This window comes from Colobus angolensis, unplaced genomic scaffold, assembly GCF_000951035.1.
Source record: "Colobus angolensis palliatus isolate OR3802 unplaced genomic scaffold, Cang.pa_1.0 Scaffold394, whole genome shotgun sequence".
NCBI lineage: Eukaryota > Metazoa > Chordata > Mammalia > Primates > Cercopithecidae > Colobus > Colobus angolensis.
In genome coordinates this window covers 1,857,056-1,880,657 of record NW_012117310.1, presented here as the reverse complement: position 1 = coordinate 1,880,657, position 23,602 = coordinate 1,857,056, and the positions used below count along the sequence as shown (strand labels likewise).

General features: G+C 37.4%; 1 protein-coding gene across 2 annotated transcripts in view; it reads right to left on the bottom strand.

Moving 5' to 3' along the window:
* COL1A2 (collagen, type I, alpha 2) overlaps positions 1–22,816 on the bottom strand; it is a 37,024-nt gene extending 14,208 nt beyond the window's left edge. Inside the window, exons 1-31 of one of the 2 annotated variants that reach the window (XM_011955081.1) lie at positions 22,277–22,816; positions 19,619–19,629; positions 18,984–18,998; positions 18,303–18,338; positions 17,091–17,183; positions 15,742–15,795; positions 12,734–12,778; positions 12,588–12,641; positions 12,442–12,495; positions 12,081–12,134; positions 11,609–11,662; positions 11,041–11,094; positions 9,467–9,511; positions 9,121–9,174; positions 8,976–9,020; positions 8,532–8,585; positions 7,658–7,756; positions 7,470–7,514; positions 7,257–7,355; positions 6,782–6,835; positions 6,548–6,655; positions 6,139–6,192; positions 5,919–6,017; positions 4,960–5,013; positions 4,398–4,496; positions 3,939–3,992; positions 3,328–3,381; positions 3,122–3,175; positions 2,791–2,844; positions 1,787–1,831; positions 558–656 (exon numbers count right to left, since the gene is read on the bottom strand). In XM_011955081.1, the coding sequence (XP_011810471.1) occupies positions 558–656; positions 1,787–1,831; positions 2,791–2,844; positions 3,122–3,175; positions 3,328–3,381; positions 3,939–3,992; positions 4,398–4,496; positions 4,960–5,013; positions 5,919–6,017; positions 6,139–6,192; positions 6,548–6,655; positions 6,782–6,835; positions 7,257–7,355; positions 7,470–7,514; positions 7,658–7,756; positions 8,532–8,585; positions 8,976–9,020; positions 9,121–9,174; positions 9,467–9,511; positions 11,041–11,094; positions 11,609–11,662; positions 12,081–12,134; positions 12,442–12,495; positions 12,588–12,641; positions 12,734–12,778; positions 15,742–15,795; positions 17,091–17,183; positions 18,303–18,338; positions 18,984–18,998; positions 19,619–19,629; positions 22,277–22,346 (1,863 nt within the window). In that variant the 5' untranslated portion in view covers positions 22,347–22,816. Of the gene's footprint in view, positions 1–557; positions 657–1,786; positions 1,832–2,790; positions 2,845–3,121; positions 3,176–3,327; positions 3,382–3,938; positions 3,993–4,397; positions 4,497–4,959; positions 5,014–5,918; positions 6,018–6,138; positions 6,193–6,547; positions 6,656–6,781; positions 6,836–7,256; positions 7,356–7,469; positions 7,515–7,657; positions 7,757–8,531; positions 8,586–8,975; positions 9,021–9,120; positions 9,175–9,466; positions 9,512–11,040; positions 11,095–11,608; positions 11,663–12,080; positions 12,135–12,441; positions 12,496–12,587; positions 12,642–12,733; positions 12,779–15,741; positions 15,796–17,090; positions 17,184–18,302; positions 18,339–18,983; positions 18,999–19,618; positions 19,630–22,259 lie in introns of both variants that reach the window. The other variant, XM_011955080.1, reaches the window with a different exon arrangement.
* Between the last annotated feature and the right edge of the window lie 786 nt (positions 22,817–23,602).

Below are 23,602 nucleotides of genomic sequence, written 5' to 3'. Positions count from 1 at the left end.
GTTGTCTTCTTTTTGTTGTGGTTAAGGTAACCTCTTTTTCAGGAATGTATATTAAATCTATTTTAAAATCGAAACCACAGATTCTATTTTTGGAACACAAATTTCCAGACAAATTTTTGATGTGAATGTATTGCACAATGAATTTTCATCATCATAAACTCTTATTATTAAAATTCAGACTACTTTTTGAAATTTTACTCTATGGGATGAGATGTTAAGAAGATAAAAAGTTTTTTTCTCTGACAATAATGTCCAATGTATACAATATTTCTAGATTAAAACAAAAGTATAAACAGTGTGATGAGAAAAGAGTGACAACCCATACTAATTCATTTATGTTTGGGGAACACAGAATTTCCCCCACAGTTCTCCCTATTGTTTGCTTGCTTAGAATAATTCAGGTCCACTGGAATCAGATTGCTTTTTACTGAGAGGGAAGTCATCACAGAACTGGAAATAAACAAAAATCTGAAAAGCAATTATCTTTCTATTTAAAGGGTCTACTTATTCTAGGCAGACTGGGCCAAACCAGCAATATATAAGACATAAGATTTTACCTTGTTTCCATCAGGCCCTGGGGGTCCAGAAGGACCTCGGCTTCCAATAGGACCAGTAGGACCGGCAGCACCACTCTCACCTGGGGGACCGCGTTCCCCCTGGAAAAAAGTGATTAGAAGAAGTGTTGCACCATTCATCACTTTCAGTGATATTATTTTACATATGAGAGTTTACACTTGTGTAGCTTCTGAGCCTTGGTTCTGCATTTGTTAGCAAATTAAAATTTCTTTTGTTCCTAATTTCTCCACTAGTAAAATGAAGAGATTGATGAGATATTCTCTGAAGTGTCATTTAGCTCTAATGTCCCATGACTACAACTCCAGAATTTGTTGCTTCTAGAGTATAATATCCAGCTTTTGCAATTCATTCCCCTTTTTTAGGGAGTCTTTTCTGTGATAAATCCATAGGTAAAAACAGATGCCAGTTATATGTATTATTCAAAGGAAAAGATTCTGTCATTTTAGTTGAATAGCAATGGCAGATGTAGATAAGATCAGATATTCTCCTATCTGTGCCCCCTTTTTATAACCTTGTGTAATAATGATGTAACAGTTATATATATTATATTTGATACATGTATTTGTATATATAATCTATGTCTATCTAAATATCTTCCAATTTACATCTAAATATCACTAGAACATAGCATTCTGTAGCCCAAAATATTTATCACATAGGTCCACATTGTATCTGTTTCAAAGGACCTTGTTATAGTTGGTTCTTTGAGCTTTCTACATATGTGTTAACTAGTGACATGATGGAATCCTTTCAGGGCAGATGAATTGTTTCAGTGATGCTAATACCCACAGAGAAACTAAGTATTTTTTTCTTTATATGACTACTCATAATTTCGGCTTTAGGCTTTGAACATCAACACACATTGCCAAAATTAACTTTAGATCTTAGTAAGATATTATTTTTCCTTAGCTCAAGTTGAGCCACTGTCACAGATGTAGCATAGTTGTCTATATAAATCACTGATGATAACATATATATATAGATTTATTTATGTTTCTTATAACTATGTAATTATTGGATAGGAAATGTGAGCAATGAAACAAAAAATTCTACTATCAACTTAGAAATCTAATTCTCTCTACAGATTACATCTGACTGTAGAAGAGCATCAGAGACTTGTTGCAGGGTCATCAGTGGCTTTAAGGAGAAAGCACTACTACTTTTTAAAACACATTGCTAGAGTTTATGAAAGTAATGAAGTAACACTTACTCTTGCACCAGCAGGACCAGGGAGACCAAACTCACCATGGAGACCCTAGACAAAGCATGAGAATAAAGCATGAAATTTGTGTGTGATCTCTAAATTCACTTATGATTAAGATATTTGAAAAATTTTGAAAGAGTGAAATAAAGCTGGCACTATCTACATGAGTGCATAAGTACACAGGCTAATAAGAACAACTTTTAGTATGGAAAGATACAGAAAGAGAGAATTTTATTGGTGACAAAAATGTATCCATCCCAGAACCTAGTATCAAAAAATTTGTTTCCCATTATTTAGTTTATTGCTTTTTTAAAAAGTGACAAAACAGACTGTTTCCTTCAATAAAAGGATAAATAATAATGAATAATATTAGACGTTGCCTATTTTTAGCTATATGAAAGACCGTCTTCTTAAGAGAAATTATCATATTCTGTACATTACCTAGTTAATTGTATGCCCAAGTGTATCTCTTTTATCACTGACCAGCTGTCTCCTTAATGTGCCCCACTGTTGATAAAGGAGACCAGGCCACAGAATGTAACTAAATTGAGGCACATTCATCACAATTAGAGAGAAAATGACTCAGAACTCATGCCCTGATTGTGGATAGCAGTGTCATGTCTGAATGCCAAGAAAAATATAAAAGCAATTTTTCAGGATCTAGTTTGATTGAAAATTGTGCATTTACTTTTTCACTATGGGGAAGGAAATAATTTGTATCTTAATGTTATCAAGAACAATACAAAAAGTAAGGCTATTAAATAAAATATTCATTGATAGATTTTACTTTCATAAGGTGATGTTTCATTAAATCTGTAAAACAAAGTAATCAGAACTAAAGTAATTTGGCTCATTCTCTCCATCAGCACCAACATATGTAAAACACTATCGTTAACATATGAAATATGAAATTTTCTTTTACATATTATAATTGCATAGCAGTGGGGTATTAAACAGGGGGAAATTCTCGAGTTTAGTAGTTACCACTTACTATTACTTGTTTTACTCACCCTTTCTCCTGGTTTGCCAACTTCACCAGCCGGCCCCGAGGGGCCAGGCAGACCCTAAGAATGAGAAGAAATACAAATCTCAATCCTACGGCTGTGTCCAGGAGATTTGCTAATAATTGAGTTTCAGGGCGGTGGCTACCAAATATCCATATGAGCATGATTGTATGTTATGAAAGCATTACACAGAAGTTAGTTTGAAAAAAAATGCACCTTTCTTCGCTTTGGTCCTGAAATCATGTTTATTGTGGTGGAGGAGAGAGGTATGGTACGGTGATTTACAGCTGAATAGGCTGATCAAAGGCAGTGTTGTGTACGTTTTGAGTTGACTTACCTGGAAACCTGGAGGACCAGCGGGACCCTGTTCGCCTTTTCCACCTTGGACACCCTGAAAGTGACAGGAAAGAGAGCATAAATAGCAACGTATGTCACCACTGTTGTCTAGCTATATAACTTTTGGATTGAAAAATGGAGATGGTCAGTTTGAGAGACTATACACATTCTAGTGCAGAAGAGCACAGGAGTGGGAGGAATACTCACCTGTGGTCCGGGAGGTCCCTGAGCACCATTGTTTCCATCGGGACCTGGAGCACCCTAAAAACATTTAACAGAAAGGCTGATGGTTACCTGTAAGCCAGGTAGTTTAAGATGTCTCAAAGCCTCATGTATTACTTCCTTAAAACAAGTGTGTCATTTTAGCATGAATTAAACTCATTGTGGGTTCCCACCAAAGCCCAAATACTGCCTACCAACTTTTTAAATTTTTAATTTGTGTGGGTACATAGTAGGTATATATGTTTATGGGTTTGCCTATTAACTTTTGATATGAATCAAGCAAAGTATGCAGATACAAGGCAATTTATAAAGGCCAGAGAATGCTACTACATATTCATACCCTTTTAATTACAAAATGAATAAAATAAAAGCCAAGGGCTTCTGCATTTTTGACCTAATGTATATTCTGATTTGTTTTTGCTCACTGTTTATAAATTTGGTTTTTAAAACAGGCATTTTATGATGGTAAAAGGACCCCTGGGGATGCTATCTTGAAAAGAAAGTGACAAAATGATATTAGATGATGTAAAACAAAAAAAAGTGTAGTTCTTAGATGAATGCTATGTGAATAGATCTGTACACAAGTTAGCACCTACCCGAGCACCAGCAAGACCAGCATGACCTTTATCACCATTTTTGCCAGGATCACCCTATAGAAAAAATGAAAAACAAAACAAAACAAAAAACAGCCTTATACATTTAATGTCAATTTAACCGTGATGATTTTGGAATGTTGATTTCCTGCTTGTTTTTGTGTCCTTTTGAGATCCCTAGTCTGTGGATTCTGTTATCTAAGGATGATCCATCACCATGCAGCTCCATGTACAGTAAGATGTCCCTGTGTCTATGGAAGCATGGGGCTCAGGAGATGGATTTTCAGCAGGGATATAAGAATACACCGGAGGTAAACTTTTAATGTGATAGTGGCCTGCAGTTTTCCTGTGTTGAAAGGAAACTCCCTGAGACTGGACTGATTTGCAGGAGAGAAATACTGGAGTTTGGTAAAATGTGGCCACAAAACGTGCTGAGGGTAAGAAAGTTGTGATGATTCTTACAGTGGGGCCTTTGGGTCCAGGGAATCCAATGTTGCCAGGCTCTCCTCTTGCTCCAGCTGGGCCAATTGGACCAGGCCTGCCGTCGATGCCAGGGAGGCCCTGAAAGCAGAGTTATTTCAAGTTTACTCAGTGTCAACATATTCTCACAACCTCAAGTTTATGATGCTGCCACGGATGAAACAGAATAGCTTTCTGAATGCGTAGAGCTTCTTGTATAAAGCGTCAATAAATTATGAATCCATTTTCCTTTTCTAACGAGGATGTCGGTACACACATAGCCAATTCAATCTCGTATGTACGCAATTTCCCTCGTTCCCTTCTCTTGTCATCCCCTTGTCACCTGCTTCAATTTTCCCTGCCATGTTTTTCTCTGCCCTGCTCTGCTTTCAGTCCTGCATTCATTTGGACTCCATAATTACAATCTATTACTCTGCATTCCCAGATGATATATGTGTCTGATATTTATTTTCAATGTGTTCATGTATAAATAAGCCACAAAATAGACTTGATAAGGGTGCAATAAGTGTCCTTGAAAATATAATGGAAAATGAGCTATACTTACGACAGGACCTTCTTTTCCAGCGGGGCCGATATTTCCAGGGGAACCAGGAAGACCCTATAAAATAAATGAGGATGCTTCCATATTGGCACTTTAACTTACATACTCAAGCCTCAGATTAACTGAAGTCTAACAAAGGCACTTTTTCCCTCCACTTTTTGTTTGTTGCCTAGGGTAAATCGTTAGGAATATTAGCCACTAGCTGGGAAGTGTGAAGAGTTCTGAAATTTTTCATCTATTTTTTTGTGGCTTTCCTTTGACAGAAATTTAGTGCAACTCACCCATTTATAGATATCTCAAGAAACTGTTAAGCAACATGCTATATGGGCAAAATGTATCATGTTATTTACCTCATAATAGAAAAACTAATACTTTTAGCAAGCAATTTCCAAAGTGGATTTCTTATTGCTATATTTGGTGTCCCTATTGCTTGTTTATGATACAGTTGATATTCACCCATAAGAGATAATGGAGGCAAAAAATTACTCTATTGCTATGGATTAGTGTGTCTATGGACCTAGAGGTTATTTCTCCATAGCCAGTGTGATGCTGAATACATTATAGCACTTTGTGATTGTGGGGAAAATGACTTCACTTATGAATCTAATAAACGAATAATGTATAGTCCTAATACATTTCATGAACACCTTATATAAAACTCACAAATTAAGATAAAAGATTCATGCTGAGAGGAGAACCAACCTAATTTGGATATATTAAAATAGATCTGTTCTTCCAAAAACCTCATAGCCATTGTATCAAGTAATAGATAGAAAATGTATGAACTAATTAAATATATGAAAATATCTACTGAGCTTTGACAAAGTTAAAAATGTGACTGTCAGCAAGACTACTAACAAATTTACTTTTGATGTTTTTATTGTTATCTTCAATATTAACCAACCCTTTAAAGAAGGAAGTAATGCCAGGTGTGATATGCTCAGAATCAGTCTGAAACTTACTCTGGGTCCCATGAGACCGGGCTCCCCAGGGCGACCAGCATCTCCACTGGGGCCTCGGACTCCAGCAGGGCCACTTGCACCACGACTACCAGGAGGGCCCTATTCGAAAAAAAAAAAAGGAAAAAAAAAGAGATAGAGGAGGAGGATGCTAGAGCTGATGACACACCCACCACGAGAAGCATCAAGTTCCTTTCTAGGAAGTAAGTGATGGACAGCTTACCATGACGCCAGCTCTGCCATCAGCTCCAGGAAGACCACGAGAACCAGGACCACCCTGCAAGAAAGTACATGAGGGAATTAAAGAAATCTCTGGACTTTGATAAGGTAGAGTTTGTTAAAATAGCATGATCTCCTTACAGGGGAGATACAGACACAAACCAAGCCAAAACACTTCACCCAACCCCTAGAGGAATTCTTAGATGAGCATCCTGCAAAAGTAGGTCAACATTGTTTCCAGGCCTTTTTATAATATATTAAATTGAGAGTCACTGATTTAATAAGGCAGATGGAAAGCAGATGCTTTTTTTTTGCCTAAGAAAATACAGTCAGTAATTTTGACCAATTCCCAATGAAGGGGTGTCATAATCTGCCTCTGGTGTGTTTGGATGTTGGGAGCATTTGAAACCTACTCTCAGCCCAGGAGGTCCTGGAGGGCCAGCAGATCCAGCTTCCCCATTAGGGCCTCTCTTTCCTTCTTCACCACTGGGACCAGGAGGACCTTGGGGCCCAGCAGAGCCCTGTTTAATGAAAAGAACAAAAGAAGAGGGAGTAAAAAAATAATTTTTATACTATGTCCAGCTGGAGAAACTGGAATTAAAAAAAAACAATTAACTTTATAAAATTGTGATGATAGAGCTACTTACGGGCTCACCCTTATTACCGCTCTCTCCTTTGGAGCCAGCTGGACCAGGCTCACCCTAGGGTTCAATACAGAACAGTGGTCAAATGACAAACATGTTGAAACTCTCTTGCAGACAAAACTCTTAGAATATTTGTGGGTTAAGGTAAAGAGAAGCTCAAGTTCTCTAAGAAATGTACCCAGTTCATATTTAAATTGCCTACAGGGGAATGGTATTGGTCAAAGGGACAAAACTGATATTGTAGGACTTTGCCTCATTTACCTTGAGGTAATGATCGAAGATAACAGGAGGTGGGTGTCTGTGTGCAAATAGTAGACGGGAGTGTACATACATGCACTTACATAAGAAATATAAACTAAAAACGCTAAGGAAGAGAAAAATAGGAATAATAAAACTACAAGTGGAAGTCTAGATAGTAATGAAATGATGGCAGAGCTGGCATTTCATGATGATGAGAACCACAGTCATGACCACTTACAACAAGTCCTCTGGCACCAGTAGCACCAGCAGCACCAACAGGGCCAGGAATACCGCGGGGTCCAGGGAGGCCAGGAGCCCCAGCAACACCGGGAAGGCCCTATGAAGGAAAATGCATTGTGGTCCATTAGGGAGGTGATGGGCTGTAGAGGCAGTACACATTAAATGCCTTTAAAATCATAGCAGCACATTTTAGCTACACAGATATACTCACTGCAGCACCCTTGGCACCAGTGAGGCCGTTTGCTCCAGGATTACCCTATGAGGAAAAGGAAAAGAGAAGGATATCAGTTAATTGGAATATTTCTGTTCTTCTTTGACCCCACCTTGATTCTTCTTCTTCTCTCTACTCCACCTTCGTTTTCTTCTACTCAATAAAGGTTAAAGACAACGGTTACTTACAGGAGGTCCAACGGGGCCGGAGAGGCCTGGAAGACCCACTTCACCGCGGGGACCGGCGGGACCAGCAGGACCAGCGTTACCAACAGCTCCAATTTCACCCTAAAAGAGGAAATTAAACCAAAGATTTAACCAGCAAATAATGAAACAGCATATCTGCTTTTTTTTTGAGACGGAGTCTAGCTCTGTTGCCCAGGCTGGAGTACAGTGGCGCCATCTCGGCTCACTGCGAGCTCCGCCTCCCGGGTTCACGCCATTCTCCTGCCTCAGCCTCCCGAGTAGCTTGGACTCCAGGCGCCCGTCACTGCGCCTGGCTAATTTTTTGTGTTTTTAGTAGAGACGGGGTTTCACTGTGGTCTCGATCTCCTGACCTCGTGATCCGCCCGCCTCGGCCTCCCAAAGTGCTGGGATTACAGGCGTGAGCCACCATGCCTGGCCCATATCTGGTTTTTAAGATGCCAAGTTTTATGAAAATTGCAATTACTTTTCTTACCTGTTTTATTACAACAAGATTTTGAGTTTGGTTTCCTATTTTCCTTGCCTGGTTCTGCCATCTTGGCTACTGTTACTACCTTCCCTCTCCTTTTGTCCCTCTGTGATTGACTCTGGTTCTCAGTCAGTCCTAACTAACTTGGGAGAATCGATTTCCATGTTGCCATCTATATTGATGGGCACAGTGCACAGTGTACAGTGCAGAGAAACGATCTACTTCAAATGTAGAGTGAGAAAACAAGTCATTCTATGTCCATTTTGAAGGGAAGCAATAATTAAGGTAATTGTTTTGTAATTATCTCTGTATCTGCAAACACAGTTCCAATCTTTCACATCACAGTAAAAAGTTTATCAAAGTAGTGACAATGATCACCAGTGTTTTTACCTTGGGACCAGGGGCACCTGGGAAGCCTGGAGGGCCAGCAGACCCAATGGGACCCTGAAATCAAAGCAGAAGGTGGTAAGAAATTTCCTCCAAGTAAATTAAGAAAACAATAACAATTACAGAAGATCGAAGTTGCTTACAGTGGCATGACACTATTTATATTAGTAAAGAAAAAAAATTGACAGCCAGTCTGTTGTCATTAGGATCTCATCAAAGGCAAGACATTCATGGTATCCAGGGTGGGGAGATTTTGTTTTATACATCAATCAAAAGTTCAGGTACTTATAAGTGGCTTACACTAAGTATAAATGGAGCCTTCAAGAGACCTCATAGAACGTTTGGTAAAGTGTCTGAAATGATGCTATTTCATAAGAGATTAATGAAGAAGACAGCTCCCACCCCACATTCTCAACTCCTTTCAAATTCCCCAGTGTCAAAACTTACAGCAGGACCCACGGGACCCACACTTCCATCACTGCCACGGGCACCCTAGGAAGAAAATAAAGAGGAAGATCAAGTGGAAACTTAAATGACAGTCATTAGAAGATTTTTTAAAAGGATGAAACTGAAAAGAAATGGAAGCACTTACAGCAGGGCCAGGGGCACCAACACGTCCTCTCTCACCAGGAAGCCCACGGGCTCCCTAGAAGCAGAAATATTTTCAATAAAATCCAGAATGCTAATTTAAACAAAGTCACAGGCATCATTTGCTTTGTTCAATTTCCAACCTGTACAAGAATAACACTAAAAATAAATAAGTTGCCTTCTAATTCCAACTAAACAGTAATGGATTTCTTTTAAGTATCAGAAGGCTATTAGAAAAATATCAAAGAATACAATGCTGAAGAATACAGTGATTAGCAAGAACATTAAAGAAGTTCCATCTCACAAAGAGTGTACACATTTAAATTTACAATGAAGTAGTCAATACTTACTGTTTGACCTGGAGTTCCATTTTCACCAGGGGCACCAGGTTCACCCTACATGGAGAAGAAGGATTGAGTTTTTATTCATTAAATATAACAATTATTTTTCCTGATAGTGCAATTTTACCCTATTTTTTTCACTTTGAACCATTCATATATTTTGTAACATTTCTTACACATATAGATTGTTTTTCAGTTATGCCGGAAACACAGATTTTAAAATGTGTTAACGTGAGTTTTTATTCAGATAGTACCACATGTCCAGGTTCTAAGGAAATGTGGTTATTTGGGTGTACCTCCTCCCCAATTTCTCCCTTAGATTCTGGATATCAATTACATATTAGAAACAATATCATAAAAAGAGATGGCGAAGGATAAATTTACTTTCAATGTAACAATATTTATCCTCTTTAAAGTTGTTTTGAACACTCAGTGTTACCACTTTCATAAAATGTGCATAAAAAATTGAAGCTTCATAATATTTTTTAGAGCTATCATGTTTATTTCCAATCTATATTCCTGAGTAAAAACCGGGGTACTAGTAGTAGTAGTGGGATTTAATACTATGGCACATGTAAAAGAACTTTTCTTAAAAATAATCTGATTTAGATATAGGGGAAATATGGTTTAAGAGACCTCATAAGGACCCTTCATTTCCAGGATTCTATGTGAAGTCTACTATTTGGGAATAAGCATTGAAATGGCAGGGGGGGATCATTTCTAGCCTATGACTTTCTAACCTCTAGATGTGTGACTTCGGGCAGGTCAATGGCTCTCACTAAGCCTCAGTTTCCCACCTCTGCAAAATGAGGGGGTCTCCAAAGCTCCTTGCAGCTCTAACATTTTATGATACAGTGATTAGTAGTCTGAGCTGTTATATCGGGCTCTTGGGAGAATGAGTTTGACCTTATCCATTTGTGTGGCAGCTGGAAAGTTAGAACAGATTCTCCATATTCATGTTCATTTCTGGTCCCGCTAGTATTCGTTACTCATTAATTTGTAATTACGTTGGTATTCACTTTAATATCACATTATCTCCTTAATAGGAAAGAGAACATTTTATAGTTGAAAAAGCTGTCAGAGAAGAGCCTAGCCAAGAGATAACACACTTCTGAGACTTTAATTACCTAATTAAAAATTTTTTGAGTGTGCACAGATAAATCACAGGAAGGAGGTTGAAAAGTGTATAGTGACATGAATGTACCTATCTAATTAGTGTGTGGCAAAGGAGAATTTACAGTTTAAAATAATAGAGTGTTCTAATCTCTGATAACATGTTTATTTACTTTTATTTTGGCTGCAGAGAGACACTGAAATTACAGAGGGAGGAAAGAAAATGGAAGAAGAAACTATTAATATTATTTTTGTCTCAATTGTTTAATAGACATTGAATTAAATAAATATTAATAATTGACCTTTTGTCACAGACTCTCATAGTCCCCATCATTGAGGGATTTGAAGCACAGAAAAGAAAAAAAAAACTTTTTAGAATATGGGTAATCTTCAGTGTAATATACTTTTTTGGAGGTCATGGGGAATTTCAATCAAGGGCTTAAAAACAGTGCTTCTAATTTAATATTTACCTTCACACCAGGAGCACCGGGCTGTCCCTTCAATCCATCCAGACCATTGTGTCCCTGAAAGGCAAGCCTTATTATAGAATACTGTTCCATGATAGTGTTTGGTCAAATAAAAATTGTGTATCTTTGCCGTTAATCTCTCCTGGGTGAATCTTGCCTGCTGCAGTAGAAAGAAGTCCAGTGTTCTAGGTCCCAGCAAACTTAGTCTATTGCCCTAGACAGGTCACTTAACTTTCCTGCCGTTGAGAGAGAAGGATGGAGGACTAGGTGCTCTCTCACATCTTTTCCATCCTTAATAATTTTATGATTTTCAGATGGTTGTAAATAATAAATAATATGTGTTCCATATAATCTTCTCTGTAGTGAGCCTGTTTTTTGGTCACTATGAACAGACTGAAAAAATTGCACCCCACTTTACTTTCAAGAAATCTGACTCTTTAACTCTTTCTTCCCTTTGGCAAACTCCAGGAATTTGAAAGTGAATATATGTCACCCAAGATTTTAAACATACTTGAGTTTTTTCCACAAATTAATAGGCATTTTCTCTCATCTGAGTAAAGAATGTGCTTACCCTAATGCCTTTGAAGCCAGGAAGTCCAGGAGTTCCAGGGAAACCACGAGCACCCTTAGAAAGAAATGGAGAAGATGCTGAATAATGTTTTACCATAAATAAAAACACAGTTACTTCTTCCCTCCAAAGTATTTATTCTCATCAAAGTTCAAGCTTTGAGTCAAAGTCTAGTATACCTTTAACCGTGGAACGACAAATTAACTTACTCTAATGTAACTAAGAATATGGTGTTTGTAGAAAACACAATTTAGTTGCTTATAGTATGCTTGCTGTCGTTAGTATTCCATTATTTGCATGAATAAAATGGATATGCTTTTTTTTTTTTTACTAGGCTCTTTTCTTTGTTAGATGCCTCTGATTCGTGTCATAAGTTTGGGTGACACCTATGTTGTCATTTAGATTGATGCTAGTTTTAGCAACTATCTTATAGGCCTATGATGTTTGTGCTATCTACCAATGTAAAAAGTCTCACCTGTGGTCCAACAACTCCTCTCTCACCAGGTCGTCCGGGTTTTCCAGGGTGACCCTAAACATGAAAACATCATACAGTCAACTTCTTCTTGGTAAACTATCAGACAAAATGGGGGAAATCTTGGTTTTTACAAAAGGGGAGAAAGTTATCACATAAAAATATGGATCCAGATACATATTTAATATTTCCCTTAACATAAGCAGGTTAGTTAATGTTTCATTAAAATATAATTTCCCATATATTAAGAGTTCTTTCAGGCATATTCAGCTTTTGGCAGAATACTTAATTTGAATCTAGAAAATCTTGTTGAGGCAAGAGTATTTAAATAGCATTTTGAAAGTGCTTAAGAGTAAATACTTACATCTTCACCAGCCTTGCCAGGAGGGCCAGCTGGACCACGAGCGCCTGCAGGACCCTGAGAAAATGGGAGACCCATCGTTTCGTTAAGGTTATATTCATAAACTCCCAGGAAAAAAACTGATCACAAAGGTGGAAAAATGTACTCACAGTTTGACCAGGTTCACCAGGCTCACCAGCAGGTCCTTGGAAACCTTGAGGGCCCTAAAAGAAGAAAAGAATGTCATACTCTAAGCCTTTATTTCTTAATACTCTGTCTTTTTGCATAAGAGGCATTATAAACTTTCAGTACTTACCGGGGCTCCAGCTGCACCAGGAGGGCCTCTAGGTCCCATTAAACCCTGTAAAGAAAACAGATATATAAATAGTCAGCACTGATAAGTGGTCATGGTGTTGGCTGGCATCAGATATGACCAACTTAGCAGTGCCATAGACATTTTGTGATGGACAAACAGAATTGTTGTGGTTTTATTCCATAGTTTTTATTTCTCGCGAGGAAGAATTTAAGGACTCAAGCTTCTTGCACTAGTTCTGTCGCTTTGCTTTTCCTTTTCTCCCAATCCAAATCAATAGAAATCAGTAAAAATTAGATGGGACAGTCATAGGTTCCTTAAACTTGTGCACGATTGGGCGTATTGAGATTGTTCGGATGCAATGAAGTGAATCAGTCTTTACACAAGTGCAGAATATACAATTGTCTTATATGCAGCAGATGAAGCGTTTCCATTTGGATTTTTTTGATCATATGTCATCTTCCTATGTAATATTTAGCTAAGAAATTGGTATTTTTATTGTCACAATGGACATAAATTGAAAAGAATCAAAAGTCCTTCTTAACGATTAAAAGGAAGTTTGTTATAACCTTATTGCTCCTCTAAGGGTTATTGGTGACTGATGAAAATGTCAAACAAAAGTGGATGTAATGAGGGGTGAAGGAAAAATAAAATATTATTGAAACAGCCTTCTGGAAAAGTCTATTATATTATATTATTGTTGAAAATATGGCCCAAATGATGGAAGATTGTTTTTCCCTTTGTTCTTTCTGTAGCACAAAAGTAGGGTAAAACAGACTGTTACTAGTTCATACGCCGAAAACACTTTCTTGACTCCTCTTTGCAGTAATCAATGTCTGTGTAAGCTCATCCGTAGGGTCTGTTCCTCGTAATGCTGAAAATATTTCATGTACCAGTCTCAAGTAATTTGTTCATGATATCAGCCATGGGGACTCTGCAGTCAAATCTACCCTACTGTATTAATGCCTAGAGTGAAATAATATGGATTTTATTTAAAATGTATGTCATTTTAATTATAAGAATCATTCATTTGGTTTTAGAAATTGCTCCAACATTAAAAGAAACTGTCACTTTTCAATCACAATAGCTTTTTAGGCATACATTAAAAAATAATTTTCTCTGACACCATGAATTTCTAATTGTATTTGTTTATTTTTTCATGTATTTGCAACAATTTCATTTACATAAAATGTAGTGTATTTCGTGGAGGCTGTGAGACAGTATGATTACTCATTAATTCAGAGAAGAACCCTGTGGGGTTTTATAGTTATTGATTTTCCAACATGGAGAATTATTTTAATACTTTATATTTAATACTAATACTTTATTGCTGCCTATCTTCCCTATTTGTGAAACACATATCTGTTGATTACATATGTCTGTGCATGTGTGTGGATGTGCAAGCTTAAATTATATTTCACCGATATTTCAAAGTAAAATACTCTGCTTTATGCCCCCAAAACAGATGTTCCAAAAACAGGGGAATCTGAAATCCATATTAATTTTCCCAGCTTAGTGGGCTTTTTAAAAATGACATTTAGTGGCTCTTTACTTTCCACCCTTTTGCTTCTTCTTGAGATATAGGTACTGCTTTAAAATTGACTAATGTCCAGCACTAGGTGAAACAACTAATTTCAACTATCCAATATAAACAAAGCCAAAAGAAACGCTCCACTTTTTCATTTCAGATATGAACGTTTTAAATTACCAGAAAAAATTAGGGAATTAGAAGTCACCAATTAAAGGTAAATTATTTCTCAAGTGAGAGTTCTAATTTACAGAAAATATTATCTCACCCTTAGAGTATATTAGCTTACTGTGGGCCATTAGCTCCAGCAGAACATCTTCTTTTGAAGCTAGAGCACTAGCTTCAAAACTGCACTGCCCAGGTAAAATTAACATTTTAAAGACCATGTTGACTTTGGGCAGATAAATACCTTAGTTTTGAAACAATTAATTAAAATCACTAAATTGCATGTGTGTGTGTATCCATTAAATTTTGTAGTGCTTAATCAACCTAACACTTTGACTTCTGGCAATTTTTCCCTCTATTTCATATATGCTAGTACACATTTCGCATGCTCATATTAGCATTTTTCCCTTCAAACATCTCTAATGCTTGTTAGAAGCTTCATTTGCTAATAGTCATCATCATCATCATCATCATCATATTGGGAATGTTTCTACGCGGTGCTTCACTGATAGGGTATGGTGCTGAATATTTGTACTCAGTGACATAAATGCTAGATTTTTACTCATACTCTATTCTATATTGATTTACAATCAATAGACTAAAAAAGAATTTATTTTTGTCAAAATATAGAAAAAGAAACGTTTCCTATATTGTTAACTCCTTGAGGAAGGATCAGAATCTGTCACATTCCTTGTAATTTCCCCAGTTCCTAATACAGTTTAGGGCCCATTGAAGGTACCTGATTAATATTCATTGACTAAATGAGTGGTTTATTCAAGAACTAGGTACATAAACCATGATGTCATCAAATATTAGACATCTTGTCTGGCAGCTAGTTCTAATTATGTCATTAGTTACCTGGATGACCTTGAGAAAAGGGCTTAAACTCTCCCATTTTAAAATGAATTAGCTGGACTAGAACTTGTTGATCCTTTCCAACAAGTTCAGAGAACTTAATAAATAGTTCTATGTCTCTAAGTGTTGCTTAAAATTCTAAGCAATGCTAAAGAATATTTAAAAAATTAATCAGAGTGATTACTGTTTTAAATTAAATTTATTTGCTCAAATTATGATTACTATATCCAAAGATTATTTCTTGAACATAAGTATATGACTTATCTTAATGAGGCACTTTTGTAAAGAAAAGTGAACTCCTTAACTTATGTTTTCATAAATTTGAAGACAAAAAGAGTTGTTTTTATATGATCTAAGTATGAGTATTAACTTAGGTAGCTAAATAAATGGCATTGTAAAATGTGACATATAATGAATTCTTTATTTAGTAAATTTTTCAGCTAAGATAAACAGATAAGCATACCATTGGTCCAGGGCCAAGTCCAACTCCTTTTCCATCATACTGAGCAGCAAAGTTCTAGAGGAGTAAAAAAATATATATATATATTATGTATATATAAAATATTTTTAGTTACTAGCCATGTAGTTCATTTTCTCATTTTGCTTGTCAATATTTTTCTGTTGTTATTTAAAAGAGGGAATGTTTTTGATATAATTATTAGTTTAAAATTCTATATTGAACTAAATTCCTAAAAAGTCAGGAGAGCTGCACATTTAAAACTTGGCCCACATCTCTTTGAAATGGAGAACTACCCTACTTTATTTTTTGATCCCTTCTTCTGCCTTAGCTCAGCGTCTTCACTCCCACCTTTTACTTCTGCACTGAGGAAGGGAAACTTTCTAAACTTTTAATGTTACTAATTTATCTGTCCTGATAAATTAGACAGAGCTCAAGAGGACATGTTCGCATTTTCACCTGTTGCCCTTCCCCACTGGAGCTACACAAAATGACTAAGGGATCTTTTTCTTGCCTGAGTTTCAGGAAGGATATAAAGAGTTTTCAAGTTTAGAGGAAAATTAAAATTAAAATGCCCCTTGGAAGATAAAACTTTTAAAAACTAGTTCACAGTAATAACTTTACGGTTAAAGATCTCTCTTTAGTGGTAGCTCTATTAAAGAAGCTGCTTTTTAATGCCCTTCATAGATAAGCAATCATAATAAGATCTTTGGGGGAGAAAGGTCTTATTTTACTGGCATACAGTTGGGTATTAGAATCAGGCTTCTGATTCATAGTGCTAACCAATTAAGCAAAATGTTTTCCTTCCTGCAGTGAAGCCATTTGGCACTCATACCATTGTTAAAGACATAAAGCTAAAAGAAGATATTAATGAAAAAGGGAAATGTACTTTTCTCAAATTAGTTTCAAGCAAATTAAACCTAAAACCGCTTTGAATGTTGGTTCAGCAGACTTCAAGTCAAGGAGAATAAAAAGCGTAGGATGTTTGTGAAATTGCTTAAGATCAGAGATTTCACTTATGTAGTTCAATCTAATCAAACTCTTTAATTATGTAACACCTCCTATTTGTGCCTTACTGATAAAAGATATTAAATCTCCAAATTAAATAATGGTAATGATGGCCACAGCTAACTTCAGCGCACACAAAGACCAGTCCTGTAATTGACAAGGGCTCACAAAGAGAATGGGTAAAGCAGAATCTTGAGTGAAGAAACTAAATAAATGAAATAAAATATACTAATTTTCAAATAGAACAATTATCCCTTAACTGCTAAAAATAAATTCCACAATAAGCCTTCTTTCAACAGAGAGAAACTAAAGTTAGCTAAAAGTTAGCAATACTTAAGACACCTTACCCCACCAAGACCAGGGGGGCCAGGAGGACCAGGTGGACCAGGAGGGCCTGTGGGACCATCTTCACCATCTCTGCCTGGGGGGCCTGGTGGACCCTGGTATGTAAAAAGTGAATAAGGTCAGGTTAGACAGGCCCTGTAGAAACCTAAGAATTATATGTGGTAAGATCAGTTGTTCAGACCTTTCTATGTGCAAGTAGGGTGGAAATTTAATATACTATATTTGTCATTGGTTGACATTCACTTATGAGTCTATTTTAGAAAGAGGGTTAATAACTCTCAAGATATCACAGGGTAGCTTTCCTAAAGAAGGATCTCAGCCATTGAATATTAATTCGTACTGAAGCTCCAGTATTCAAATATAAAAATTATAGCCAAAATGTATAGTTCTGTGTGCTTCATATGTTTAACAGTGCACAAGGACTTACATTGTATTTTTATTTGCCGATCTCTGACTGTGACAAACTTATTCAATAGTTTTGGTATGTTACATGTGAATAAATTAATTGATATGACAGTTAATAAGGTTGCTTTATCATAGGATAGAAAATCCTGCAGATTTACTATCATTAACTACTTGTGTTATTAAAATAATTAACTGATATAATTCTATTTCTAATAAATTGCTTGAGTGGAATACATATAAGTCTCCACTTCCTAACAGATACAAGATATAGGTATTCACATATCGGCAAAAGTGTTATATAATGCAAAACCACATAGTTATAAATGTCAAATAAGCATTGCAGGGATATTTAATAATGCCACAAATAAAATGTAAGCCTGACTTGTACATGTATGAATTTGAGCGGAGAAACATGTTACTGACTACTAATTCACTATTATTTCCAAGCTACCTAAAGGATCTTACTTCAAAAGCAAACCAAATATGTTAAAGAGAGGACTGTGGTAGTAGGTAGATACATTTTCATTATGCATATGTTGGATGGGTAAATTACAAAGAAAGTAGGCCATGCAAATAATATGACTGTAACAGTTTTTCTTTTTTAACGGTAATTTTGACCTAAAACAAATATTGATTATACGTAATAATGCTCATTCACTTCTTCTGCAGTGCATTACCTATTTAAAGGGGTGTACAATTATCTGGATACATAATATTCTTATAAATTGCCAGTTGCCAGTTCCTATAGTTTCTAATATATAGCTATTCAAATATGGGGTAAAGCCCTTTATAGTTCAAAAATTACACACCCTTTCTCCACGTGGTCCTCTATCTCCAGCTGGGCCCTACAGAAAAGATACAAACAGCACAATAATAAATATCTAAGAAGTAATTTCCAGTAAATAAGCAAATCATTCTTGATAATAATTAGTTGGTAAGACTGATCTAACTACAATGTTATTAGACACTATCTAAAAAATTGACACAATGCAATAGATAAAAGTATATTTTTAAATTGTAATTATACGTAATTTTTTTCAGCTGGGGGATTGGAAGCTGCTATAGTCTTCAACTATTAGGTTAATACTATGCATAGCATTTGAATAAGATGATAACTGTAGATGAAATGACCATTTTGTTACATTTTTAACAGCACATTTATAAAGTCAAAGCCCTTTAAAATAAACTTTTTTACTACCTATAATTAACATAATATGCCTTCCATCTCCAGAATAAAAACAAGTCTTTTTTTTCCTTTTGTATGTAAATCACCAGTTTGTATCACATAAATGTAATTACAGATGATTCTGGAAGATAATTAAACTTTGTTATCTTAAACATCAAAGCTACTTTATTTTATGCTTTAGCTAATGCATATTCATGTGAGCAAAATTTCGATATTTTCCTTCCATAATCTACTATAAATTTAGTTAAATTATAAGTTATCCCTGATAATTTTAGATATTTATGTAGAAGTATTATACTCTTACCTTTCTTACAGTTTCCTAGAAAAGAATAAATCAAAGATTATTATGAAGAAAATTGTATATATATTTTAAAACAGTTTTCATTTTGGCATGGTAATCAAATATACCTTCACAATTCATTACCTTATGCATTTACTATTATCTTAGTTTAATATTTCAAACTACAATTTAAACTTTTACCAATACATCAAATAAAATATGTACCTACAGAACAAAAAGTACATATCAATACTTACCTGTAATTATGCCTCAAATTCAATTCACAAGCTAAGAATGTGTTAACAATAAATGCTTTTGCAAATGATTCCAAAGGAGTGAAAAGATTCTCTAGCTCAGTGAAATCTTCTGCTTCATAGTAGCAGATCCTAAAACTCAAACTTCTATTGGATTATTTACTCTATATTTCTTATGAGTATTTTATAAACTTAGTCTTATTCAGTAGCCCCGCCTATTTTGGAAAATTGGGTGGGTACTTTCTAAGGCTGCCAGAAAGGTTTTGACTATCAAAATTCTTCACAATTTTCTTGGGAATCTAGGATGGTCAATATTAATGTAACTTCTTCCCTTCCAAGAGAAGACATCACTGTAGCCAAGGGAATCAAAGTATTTTTAAAAATTCTAAAAATAATTTTACTCACCTCTTGTAAAGCTGCAGATAAAAAGAAAAGGTAGGAAATAATTATTGGTATCAGCTCATGGATAAATAGCAATAATTAACAAATAGACAAGTTTATAAAATTGATCTACCTAATTAAAGGACCAATTATATATTTTATTAAGAATATTTTAATGACTTGGAAATTATGCAGGCCAAAAGTATGGCAGGGATCAGCAGGGTGATTTGTTTGCAATATTAATATGTAAATATATTTTGAATTAAATTGTTAATTATTTACTATTGTATAAATGCTGTGAAATATTAATGTGTCTGAAGGATATTTTGAATACTTAGCAATTAAGCTGGTAAAGTGCACAGATGAATCACTGAATGTAAGATAAGATTAGTAGATGGATGAGGAAGTAATTTATAGTTTAATTCATATTTAATACCTAAATATCTAAAAAAGGTAAAATTTAGGAAAGCATGCTCCCTTAAAATTCTATACTGAAATTTGTTTTTTAATAAAACATTGAAGTCGACTTACTTTTTTACAAAACACTGAAGTTACCTAGTACTTCATTGAGTTTGTACTATTCTTAATATCCTTTTTCAAAAGGTCTAATTTGCACATTATTAACTGTGAAGATGGATTAATTCAGACATCTGAATTTTGCTTTAAATTAGTTCACTTAAATTAGGTAAGGTCATTTTACCAATATGTATCATTTTTGTCCCTGAGAAAGAGCTTTGTATAAATGGAAAAACTGTGGATTAAAGATCTTGAAAAATAATGGAAAAAATAAACAAAAGTACTATCCCCCCTTTTGCCATAATTGTTATAAGTCCTTAAAGAGTGAATTCCTCTCCTACAGTATAAAAATTATAGGTTAATACAGGATACAAGTTAGGCCAAGCTTGCAATGGGATGAATCACCCCTAAAATTGCTTTAATGAGGTGGCCAAGAAGTGCGTTATTTGAAGTGAGAACATCTGTTGCAACAGTCACAATTCAGGAGGGTGGACCACATCCAGCACTGACATTTAAGGGCAATTTATGAGAATTACTGTTAAATTACAAGAATGATATGTTTACTTCATTGTGTCCATCAGTAGGAAGAATAATTATGCCTGACTTGATTAACGGAAGCCCTTATGATTTTGGAAATTTGCCTTCTAATTACTCAGACATGGACCATTTTGAAGGATGTGTGTTTGATAACATTTATTTCAGACTGTGGTTGGTTGTTGATCGGAAGGTAAGTTGCCTTTGTACCTTCAAATTTCCCTAAGTCTGCCTTCATTTTATTCTCTAGGAGCCAACTCTTTCTTCCCACTCTCAGATCTCATTAAAAATATGAACTCGGTAATGTGAATTTGTTCACTGCAATTACTCCCTAGTATCCACAGTATGTACACTAAAAGTAAATGAAGGGGGAACAGACAGACAGACACACACACACACACGCGCGCGCGCACACACACACACACGCACACACACACACTCATTAGTAATTATGCGGTGGTAGACACCGTGCTTTGTGGTTGGAACAACTTTTTGGAGTACTGGGTGTGGTCAGACAATACCATCCCCCATCTAGTCAATATCTTTGTCTAGTACTTTGGCAGCCATTTTCAAGATGAAAACGGACTGATCTTCTTCATTCTATCTTGACATGAAAGTCTGGTCATAAAACCTAGAGCTGGAAAGTGACCTTGGGGTCCCCATAATCTCTGTCTCACAGTTTAGAAAAGGCCGTTTGACTTGCCCAAGGTCACGCAGCAAATTGGTGTCAGAGTCATGGGAAAAACTCCGGTCTCTTGAGTCTCATGTCAGTGTTGATATTTCTCAACTTGCTGCATTCATAACCTTTGATTATCACTGGGAACATGTCAAAGGGGTAATTCTCGGCTCAACAAAATTTAGAGCAGATTTGAGTTAAAAAATGTTACCATTTCCATGACTAGAAAGTGAATTGAGACACTTATATTACTTTTCAGAAAGTACCCATTCCAAGTAGCATCCATTCTTCTTTCCAGGGTTCACTGACTAGCCACTGGGAAAGGCTCCAACCAGAAATGCTGATCATTAATCTGTATAAACCCGTAGAAGCTTTAATTGGGATTCCATTTGCTTAAGGCCCTGTCCCCTGTACTTTCATTTTCCTTCCTCCAGAGGGCGCCTTATAACCACCATCATCATAGTCATTTTCCTCCTCCAGACAAGCCTTACAATGCCCAGAAGATAAAAGCTCTTGGGAGGTGAGTTTTATGTTACTCAATTGAAGGACTTTCTAACGCAGGCCTCAAGTTTTACAAGGTGGACATCAGTACGGTTATGGGGCCTGTAGGGTGGAGGACCTTGACTTCCTCCACCACATTGGTCGTTAATATCTCATCCTTAGGGAAAGATCTTCCGCTCCCTTTGGGGGTTACCAAGCTGAGGATCCAGATCGAGTTAACTGTCTCACTCTGAACTTAGAAAAAAAGTTCCCTAACTTTTGGCGAGACTTTTATGTTTTCATTTTTTAAAGTAATTTCCATGTTTCTTATCAAATCCGGCGTTTTCCCACATGCCTAAGAGTCTGCCCTCCAAGTGTACCTGGAATTCAGGTTACAGGTTTTCCTTTTCAGGACAGGGTGCCCTCCCATCTAACCTCTCTCCCCAGTCTTCCCCAAACAAGCTGAAGGCACTTACATTGGCATGTTGCTAGGCATGAGGTTACTGCAAGCAGCAACAAAGTCCGCGTATCCACAAAGCTGAGCATGTCTAGCACTTAGACATGCAGACTCCTTGTGTCGCAGAGCCCCTGGGTCACCGGCGGAGGTATCACCTGGCGGGCGCGGGCATGCAGTCGTGGCCAGTACCTCCAACTTAGCCGAAACCTCCTGCTGCAGTGGTGCTAAAATAATAAAGCCCGGATCTGCCCTATTTATACGGCAAAAGTTTCCCTGGCCCGAGGGTGCCTCCAAAAGGGCCTCCACCAATGGGAGGGCTGGGGCTGGGGGCCCGGGCAGCCACAGCTGGGAGGAGCCTGCGGGGGCGCAGAGGAGGGAGCGAATGGGGGAAGGGACGTGGCCACGGGGCTGGCTTCTTAAATTGGTTCCATTCTTTTTGAGGACGTGGACACTTTTGAGGCTTTCAAGGGAAACTCTGACTCGCTGTCTGCATACCTCCGCCCTCCCCATCCTCCCGCCCTCCCCCGCCCTTTCCAAGTTTGGAAACATTATGGGACACGTCGGAGTGCTCTGCAGCCCCGACATGGGCAGAATTTGCAGACCTCCGGGCAGCCGAGCAGCTAGAGAGGGATCGGGAGCCCAGCGATCAAAGCAGGAGCTGTCCAGTCCTGCCTCACCTGTGCCCTGTAGGCCACCTGTAGGGTGGAGGGCTCCGGCCGGAGCGGAGGGGGCAGGGAAGGAGGGAGGGAAGACTCGACAGCGTGGCGCAGCCGGAGCCGCCTCCCCGCCCCTCCACCCCTGCACCCCACCCCCAGCCCCGTCCAGCTTTTCTCTAGCTCTGGGGCTCGTGTGCGCCCACTGTTTCAGCAGTGATGCACTCTCTTTCTCTTATGACTTCGGGAAAGGGGGGTCCTGTCTGTGGAAGGCTGGGTTGCAGTCGGAGGACGCCTTTTGTTGGCAGTGGGCTGGGGAGCAGGCTCGAGGCTGCTTGGTACCCGGCTACAGGGAGGATAGGCTTTGCGAACTCGAGACTAGACCAAGTCACCTGGGAAGTCCTTCGACCTCCTACCTTGCCTTTGCTGAGGCTCATTCCAAACAGGGTCTTTTGGGGGATGATCTGGCACTCCAAAACGACTGCAACCGACCTGGAGACCGAGAACGTATTTCTCAGTCTCTCCTTTCTGAGGCTGTGGTGGGGAATCTTTCATGGTTTCCAGTCTCTCCTCTGCTTCTCCAAGGGCCCCTTGTCTGAATTTACCAGCTCTATCCTGAGCCTGGACCCTTCAACCCTCCCTTGAGCCCCCGGTCCCTCTTGACCTTGCTGCCTACTCTCTGTCCCATCTCT